General features: G+C 39.6%; 1 protein-coding gene across 1 annotated transcript in view; it reads left to right on the forward strand.

Moving 5' to 3' along the window:
• The window catches only part of DGKQ (diacylglycerol kinase theta), an 89,079-nt gene extending 81,173 nt beyond the window's left edge, over window positions 1-7,906 (forward strand). The window contains exon 23 of the mRNA XM_053932529.1: window positions 335-7,906. Within this exon, the coding sequence (XP_053788504.1) occupies window positions 335-505 (171 nt within the window). The 3' untranslated portion in view covers window positions 506-7,906. The remainder of the gene's footprint in view (window positions 1-334) is intronic.
• The last annotated feature ends 1,598 nt before the right edge of the window (window positions 7,907-9,504 follow it).

The following is a 9,504-nucleotide window of genomic DNA, read 5'->3' on the forward strand; positions in this document are numbered from 1 at the left end:
GCAAACCTAACTTGTCCTTCAGTGACAAACATTTCTTCTTCTTCCACCAAGTTACTGACTAGCTATCTCTATATATGGGTATATATAGATATGTATGTACAGGAATATATATGCACACACTATATACATATACATAATGTGTATAGGTGTATGTAAAAAAAGCAGTAAATCCTATAGCTTTACAGGGATAGGTGCACCAGATAGTTGTGTATTTATGTGTTTTTCTCTTGCAGTTCAGCTTTTTTCTTGGTTATTAGTTTGTTGCCTTAGATCAGCTAATTGATGACTACAGATATTTTAATACTCACCGTCTTTTAAATTTTTTCAATTTTAGGTCCATATGTTGAAAAAATCCAAGCAGAAGCAGAAAAAAACTGGAAGCCTGAAAGAGATGAAAGTGGATAGCATGTCAGTCTCTGAAGGAGGACGCAAAGGGGAGACCTGTGTTCATGCCCATAGTAGATACCACCCTGGTCCAGTAAAACCGAGCACAGACAAGTCGTGAAGAATGTTGCCTATGAGTGTGCCTTTCATTACATTTTGATAGTACTGGGTTCTTCTTTGTCTTTCAAAGATAGTACCTCATTGTCACAAATAATTATTATGTACCACTTGTCTCATCTGAAATGTTTACTTGGGGTTGCTTTTCTGTAAGCTGTTTCCCAGCCAAACATAGATTCCAAGATGCTGAGATTTCTACATTTGCCTTCACAAAAAAATCCTTCCCTCCTCCCAGTTCATTCTTAAAGAAAATCATTCCATAGGTATTTTTTATTTGTTCTATAACTGAAAATGTGTTCCTTTAAATTAACGCTCACAATAACATGCTAACCAGAAAAAAAGGCAAAAACATGAGCTGCTGAGAGCTCCTTAGATCAGTCCAAATAGCACAGCTGAAAAAGTACAAGTGTAAAGAGAACAACACAAAACACAGGAGAGATTATTTCTCTAAAAGGATCCCAATGCACAGGGAAGAGAGAAAGTGCTAGAACAGTTGAGTCAAAATATACTTCAACAGTATTTGGACAGCAGGAATGAAGGGGAAACAGCCTGTAAAGCAATTTTTCAACTGTAGCTTAGTTTCTCATTATTCAGCCAAAGCCAGTTTTAAAAGGCATTTGAATTTCATCAGCTACAACTCTCAAAATAAAAAAGGAACAAGAATACCCAAGGCAGTAGTATGTTATACCAATTCTTTTTTATCACTGAAACCATTATCTTTGACACCAGACTCTTTTGACTTGACTTTGTGTTGTTTCATTTTGATGAATTTGGACTGTTATATAACAGCCAGCTCAAGAATCATCATTAATTAGGTTAAAAGAAGTACCACTTAGTGTTCAATTAAGTAAGTTAACACAGTTAGAGCTGAACTGATGTACAGCATAGCTTTACTGAGGAGCCTTAGCATCTAGGCTTCAAATAACTGGGAATGTAAGAGTCATCATGAGAATTCACTTAACTCGTTAGTCTTCTCAAGGCTTTGTGGGTGTTACTAGGTGTGGGCCCAGAGACACAGTGACTGTCTTTTCTCACTTGGATAAGCCTCTTCAGAGGCTGTTTCTCCATCAGTTCCTGTGAGGCCAAGACCACCTCTCTGTGTTTACCCATCTGCTGAAGCTGTGGCGATCCAGTACTTTTACAGCTTTATGCTGCAGAATGGCGCTGGAACAGCCATACTGGTCCTGCCATACACCATCCAGATCTGCTATCCATGGCTATAGTCATGTTGTTCTTAACTCATATCTCTGCTGTCTCATCTCACCATGGTTCCCCAGGAACTAAACCTTTCACTTTTGGGTCAACATCATACAAAAAGGGCTCTGTGAGCCACTTGTGGGTGGGGGGTGGAGCTGCAAGATTTTACCACTTCTATGCATCTGCTGCTTGGAGCTGCTTAAGCCATGTTGGCTAGAGCCCACTTAGCCATATGGTGGGCTTACTTGTCCTCTGTTGCACTTTAATAACTATTTCAGCTGTGGGTGGCATGAATCCATCACTTGAGTGTTAGCCTTAGGAGCATTCCTCTTGCCAGTGTGTCTAGAAAAACATCTCTAGCTGCTTCAGGGGATTTAAGTGTAACTTTGAAATATGCAAAAGCTGTTTTGTGATGGAGCCAGTTACATGCTGAGGCATTTCTTCCTGGGTCTTGTTGATGAGTCTGTACTCCTAGCACTGTGACAGCTTCAGCAATAGCTGACCATTACATGTGCTTTCTACTTTCTAGTAGTGGTGCAACGAGGGTGTGAATGTCATCTATAGCAACAGAATGATGCAGCTAAAGCTATAAAGAGAGACAAAACAGCTATGGAAAAATGGCAGATGCCTAAGGCTTCTCCTTTCAATCTAGTGATTCCTTCTCAGTTTTCTGGTAGAGACACAGTTGGAGAAATGACTTCTGTTTTCAGTGAAACCTTGTCTTAATTGTTTAAATTCTTAATTTAAATTTGGGGATGTTCTTCAGGTCCCACAGTGTGGACTACAACTTCATTCAATATGAAAACTGGACTCATGCTATGAAAGAAATAGTTTGGATAGTACAGAGCTAAAAGCCTTTTCTTCCTGATCATTAAAGACAGGGGTGTCTTTTTTACAACCTGGGCATGAGGGGTCAGCTGGACCTCTTCTGGCATCCTGGTACCAGCATTACAGGTAGGGAGGATCAAGTATTGTATTTCAGGATGTGCACTCTTGAAGCTCACAAATTAGAGAGGAAATCTGGAACAGGCTGGTCCTTCATAATTGTCCAGAAAGAGAGAGAAACTGCTTTGTATCCTTGGGACAGCAGAAAGAATGCATGGTCTACTTTCCAGTTGCTGACTCAGTAATGGAAGCTGGGCTTTTTGTTACAGAAAACATGCATAAATTTTAAGATTTCAGGTACTGACTGTCTTCTGCAGCCCAAATAAATAAGGCTGTTTTATTATTTTTCCAGGCTTATATAATCCTGCATCATGTAGCTGACAGTGTTTCAAGTTCTTAGCTTGTTAAGGACCTGTTTGTCTCTCCTTTTGTTCTATATCTGTTGTCTGAAATAACATGAAACTCACAGGTCACAATATTTTAATCAGAGGGCCCCTTGCTGTGGCTTATTCATTGTGGAGATTTCCCATCCCTGGAACTCTGTAAAAGCCTGATTTGGGATAGCATCGTGGTAGCAAAGTGACTCTGAAGTATGAGTGTAATCTCTTCCCAGCTTCCAGAGGGCGTCCTGGTGGAGGGCAAGAAGGCTTTGAGTTTTGTTCCCTTTTCTTTTTTTCCCAGAAAAATGCCATGTATTTGACCAGATGAGTGTCACACTGGAATGAAAACATAGCTTAAGAAAACCACTTAGTATATAAGGCCTCTGTGCATCAAAAGATGATGCTTAATGTGTTTTGATGACAAAACAGATTCAACTGAGATAGGAAATACCCTGTAAAGCTTTTAAAAGGAGAAACCCACTCAATTAACCCCTCTATTAAGATGTTCTAGTTTCAGACTCTGTAAAGGCCATTATATAAAGAATATATGTATGTGTGTGTGTATTTTTTTCTCACATTTTCATTGAATATGGTGTCTGAGAAGGCCCGAGTATTTTCTTCCATGGTACACAAGGCCTGTATGAAGGGAAGGGATAACTCTTTGCAGTTAATATGAAACATTTAGACTTATCCTTTCCACTGAACATAAAAATGCAGTATAATTTATGTGACAGTGGGCAGATAGATGATTCTCCATACTATTTGAGTAGTATTGTGTGAGAGCCTAGTGGTCACATGGCCAAGTACTTCAAATAATGCAGCAACAAAAGTGTTGGGAAAGAGGCTCAGTTCTGTCAAGAGAAGTGTTAAGTAACATCAGGGACACAGAACCAGGAGCTGTAACTGTGGACAGTGAAGAGATGCAGTCTCTTTGCTATCCTGAGCACACTCCTTCATCTTCTCTCCACTGCCTTTTTACCTTGCCTATAAACCATGGCAGGCACAAACAGCACAACTAGCATCTCTCCTGCTGAGGTACACTCTTCTGACCTTTTACTAGTGTCCTCCTTAGGCACTGCCAGCACTGGGGAGAGAAAAGTACTGAAATTCTGGTTCCTTTCAAATACCACAGTGTTGCTGATTAGTGCAGGTGGTCAGTTGGTTAAAATCTATTTTCATGGATAAACACATTACCTCTGCCTTGAATTAGCAGAACCAAAATTCAAAAGCTCATCCCTGAGATACGGGTGCTACTTCAGAAAATTTGCTGTTTTTTTCCCCATGGCTTTTACCCTTGATTTGTACAGTTTAAATTGCTGGTGTTTTCACTGCATTGAGTTTTAGATGAAAGGGTTATTTTGCCAGAAACCTTTTGTTTATATATGTGTACATACATGTGCGCATACCCTTTAAGAAAATGCCTTATTGTATTTCCTTCCACAGTGCCTAATTACAGCTTTTGCCCTGTTACATCATTCTGATAGCACTCGCTTCTGGATCTTTCTTTCACCAGTTTTGGACACGAGGCAGGACTTGTACTATCCAACAAGACATGATGGCAATATAGTGAAAGCACAACTTATTTAGAGTACAGTTTCTGCATGTATGCAGTTTGAGCTCTGCTTGGTGTTTCTAGATTTTAGTTAAGTATCTGTGTGTCTAAAACCAGTGGCAATGGCTATTGTAGCATTTTAAAAACTAAGAAGAAGCTGTCACTGCAAGACTTACCTAAGGAACAAAACTAAATGAACTGTTACAGACAATTGTTGTTAATCTTCACAGTTACCCTCTTACAAATGTTGTATTGATTTCATGTCTTTAGAGCAAATAATGTAGTTGATCTGAATGTCATCTGTTTCAAATTGCTCCATATTTATGCGTGCATGTGATTCTGTAGCAGTCTGTTGGCATATAAACATCATTATCAAATGAAACCTCTTTCTGTGGGAGGAGAAGGTAAGAGGAGCTGTTGTGACACTTAAAAGGTGCTTACGTTGAAGAAACAACTGATTTGGTTGCATATGTATTTAATAATATACCAGCTGTAGGTATGCTCTGTTTTGCATAGTCTCCAGTCCATATTCCAGCACCAGCACTGGGGGCTCATTGGAGTTGTGTACTGGCAGTAGATACTTTTTCAGTCTGCACCCCATAAGTCTTCCTTACCACCTTCAAAGTGACTATACATCTTCCTATTTCTGCCGGGCTGCCCTTTGGGCCTAGTTCTGTACCAAAACTGGTAATGAAGGTATGAGCATGTGCTGGTTAATGTGTGTGGAGAGTGGTGGAATGGAGTTGCTGCTCTGAATTCTGCTCTGTGAGTTTGGCTTAGACTATTTAATTTCTACTTCAGCTTCTACTGTAGCCATCTAACAGCTGTGCAGCAAAAATATCGCAACTACTGAATTACCTTGGATTCACCGGTGACAACGTTGCCTCATTTTCAGGCTTCGATCTTATATGCGTCAGAATACATATAACTTCATTATACTTTTTGCACTTAACAGAAAATACAGGTTAGATAGGCTGAGGGTGTGGCAAAATTGCAATGTTTGTACTTTTTTTGTAAATATGGGGATGATTCTACAGATACAAATATGCACTTTCAGATAATAATGAGAACAAGTTTGTAGAATACAATTGTTTAGGAGTTTCTATTGCTGCAGTGTTCCTGATCCCCATCCATGTCTAACACTGTGTTCTCCTTGAAAGCCTGCTTGGGGATAGAGATGGCATCTCACATTGCAGAATGTATTTATAGCTAACTGACTGAACGTTTGTGTATGTTTTTGAGCAAATTTGCTGCTATTCTAAGTTTTAGGTTTTACTAGACTGCTTCTATAATGCATAAAATAATGTTCAAGTTTTATTTATAATGTCAACACTTACTGATTTGACACTTAGTTTCAGGAGACATCCAGCCCAAAGCCTTTATTCCTTTTGCTATTTAATGGTTTTGTTTTGTTGTGGTTTCTTTTTTAGCAGTGTAGGCATTTTTTGTAGGCATTGTATGTGTGGAGTGCAGTGAAATGAATGCAAATTACTAACCTTAACCTGCAGTTAGAGTGGCAGTTTCAATGTTTACAGGACAGAGACTATTGATTGTAAACCCATACATGTCCACTGAAATGGTGCAGTCTTTGTGTGTTTTGGAAGCACTGTTTCTGCTTACCATGGTAATTAATGGAATAGTTGCCTTTTAGGGTCCTGGTTATGTTGCTTTGGAGAGATTTCAGTGTGGGTTATGGCTTCTCTGCCATGGACTCACAGGACAGAATTTGTACTGATACAAGTGTGTTATATTGAACATGTTTTCTGGAAGAGTGACTTTATTTTTTGTGAAGATAATTTATGAGAAGGTTTTATAGTAGATCAGTGCTGGAAAAGTGGAAGTCTTGAAATAAACATTTGTAAATATTAAAGATCTATCCCAAAGCAAAGTATTTTTTAATAGGGCAGTGTTACTGGTGTAGTTATCCCTCTGAGCTCTCCTGGCAGCATACCCATTTAGCGTGTCACTCTGCAGTGGTCAAGTGTGTTTTTTAGGGGACAACCTGGTTTCAGAAGATATGGTTTCATTTATATTGTGCATATCCCCTAGTACACATCTGGCAGCAACTCCCCATATAAACATCAGCCATATAAGGCAGAACTTCTCCCCACAGAGATCACTGCAGGTTGAAAAGCAGAGAGCCTGCTCTTGTACTTGACTGCAAAAAGGTTGTAAGTCTGGTGACTGTCTGGCACTTACAGTCCTCTCTCTCACCATCACAGTGTGCCACACAAGCTCTTTTGCTTTCTGAAGGCAGGCAGGTACAAATCAAGAATGCCGAAGTCAAACTGCTAATACCTTGTCTCACCATGGCATCCATTTCTTAGTGCTGCTTATCTTGCCAAATTGGATAGCAAGAGGTGCTTGAAGTATTACTGAGTATTTATTGTGTAATTTTGGGGTGCTTATAAAGCCTTCACTGATATTTTAAAGCAAAATTTGGGGATCTGTAGTATAGCAATAGCTGTATAACTCTAGCATTCCAGCATGCCCAAAGCAAGTTATCCCTGTGATGGTTTAGTTAGCAATGGTGTAGCTAGCAGCAATCAATATTTGAAGCTACAAGTTCTGAATATTGGAAGACAACATCTCTGCTTTGAATGCAAAGCACTAGAGTTTGTAATTCACTATAGATTTCAGCGTCTTTCCTAATTAAAAATGACTGATGGCATCTTAATTCTTCTCAAACTATAACTTAACTATTGCTTAAATAACTGTTTTTCACCTCTGGTTATTGAAATAATCCAATTTACACAGTTGTATGAATGCTGTTTTATTATCAAGATACTCTTAAGGTGTCTCATAGCATTTCTTGTGAATGTTCTAATTCATCAGTAATAAATAATCCTGACCCAATAAACTAATGTAAGGTGACAAGTTATTGTCTAGTGCTTATTCTTTGTGCATCTGCCTAATTCTGAGGAAAAAAAATTTAAAAAGCAGCCTAAGTATAAGCATTAAAGTGGTTAAGTGGTTGAAAACAGTTTCCACACTCTGTGCCTCAAACCAGTAATGTGTTATCACACATTTAAGTGTGGATTGGTCTCAAAAACAAGCTTTTAATGATGTAACTTGTTTCTCAATGTCTGCCTTGCAAATGAGACATGTCACTATATTGTGGTAACTTGCCTACAAAAAACATACCTAGTGTACTAATAGATTTTTCAATAAGTAATTTATAAAATATGGACTTTTCTCTTATATTTAAACATCTGTTCATCCTTGGGTTCTGTTCTTAGAACAGTTCTGTATATATTTTGCAATACATGTTTTGTGTGTGACTGTACATTTTGCACCAGTATGAAATATTGCATTCTAAGTATTAATTACAAGTTCCAGAGATCTGTAACTAGAATTTGCTGTGAACAAATACAACATCTCTTCTACCCTGGATGCTTGTGGAGTAGTTATGCTTTAAAAATAGCAGAATGCACTTCTGCAGAAACAAACATACTTTATCTCAGCTGGCACTGCTTTTATAGAATTCTGTAGCCTTGCTGTTTGAGATTGGGTCATGCCCTGTGAAAGGGTGGTAGTGTTCTAACAGTGTGATTTCAAATGTTTTCTTTTGTGAGACAACATTCTAAGTTTGATCCCCGCAACATTCAAGCACCTCCAGAATCATTATTTCTGTGGTTAGCACTGTAATTGGTAAAGTTTTCCTGTGATAGCACCACAGTTTACTTTAATGCACACAAACTTACTTTAATGATGATCCAGATTTTCCAAGGTATTTTTGTACAATTCCTTGCCCTGTTTCCCCTTCTCTAGAAACACATGACCTGTTTTTCAGGCTGTAGGTAACAGGCCCACACATAGCCTTGTGCTTGGCTCAGGTGAGCAGTGGTGGATCTGGCCTGCAGAACTCAAGAGCCAGACCTCAGGACCTTGGCTTGGAGGGACTCAGCTGGGACAAGGGGAAGGGCTGTCCAGTGAGCCAGGCCCAGGTGGAAACTCTGCCCCACTGTGGGTGGACAGCTCACCCCTCCTTGGAGGTTAAGGTCTGCCTTTCATGGCTGGGGGCAGGCAGGGGTTACTCAGCTGGACACCTCCACTTGGGGGTACCTGCTGCAATAACCTTGCCTCTGGCAATGAGCAATTGGATGTCCCTGCTCTGTTCAACAATTGACTGCAGAACTGAGGAGGCCTTGGTTATGTCCCAAAACCTCTGGAAAAACCTTACTGTTCCTTGCTGGACCTCAAATCAACAAGCTCTGAAGCAGCTACAATTACATTTAAATCCATACATGGAAAAACTCAGTTTGGGGCTACAGTTCTGGGAAAAGAGAGGAAGCAAACAAAACACTGACTTTCATTCAGAGAAAAGAAAAAAAAAAAACCACAAAACATCCAAACCTGAAATGAATTTTACCCCTGCCCTCTGGGCTGAGAGAACAGTAAGAGGGAATAGACAACTGCCAGCAGTCCCTCCCTGCCCATACAGGGTTGTGCCTTGCAATCTGGCTATACCACTTTCTCATCAAGGGGAACTGGTGTCTGAGATTGGGAAAGATGGGTTGGACAATGTTAAATCCCAGTTTAATTTCAGTGTGGACTTAGCAACCAGTTAGACAATACTCTTTGAAGCACAGCTAAAAAAAAAAAAAAAAACAAACAAAAAAAAAAACCTTTTAGGTAAATAATGAAGTCACATGGAAATTAAGGGTTAATGCAATTATTTTGGACATCAAATTGATAATCAGATGACAGTTTTGGGCCCTAAACCAGATGCTTTCTTGTTGTGAACCTGTGATCAGTAGCACCTGTGGTCCTGAGGCTGAATAACCAAATGCTGGAACACGCAGTGGTGGTGGCATCAGCATCTTGAAAATAAATCCATGCAGACAGAGCAGTGCCTGTGCAGGTGCCCATCTACAGGCAAGCAGCAGCCTTCACATGAGTAATACAAATGTGTCAAACCTTGTCTCCTCATCAACTAATAAGGCTCAGCATTCACTCCTGAACGAATCTCTGTCCCTCGCAATTTGC

The sequence above is a fragment of the Vidua chalybeata genome, chromosome Z, assembly GCF_026979565.1.
Source record: "Vidua chalybeata isolate OUT-0048 chromosome Z, bVidCha1 merged haplotype, whole genome shotgun sequence".
Classification (NCBI taxonomy): domain Eukaryota; kingdom Metazoa; phylum Chordata; class Aves; order Passeriformes; family Viduidae; genus Vidua; species Vidua chalybeata.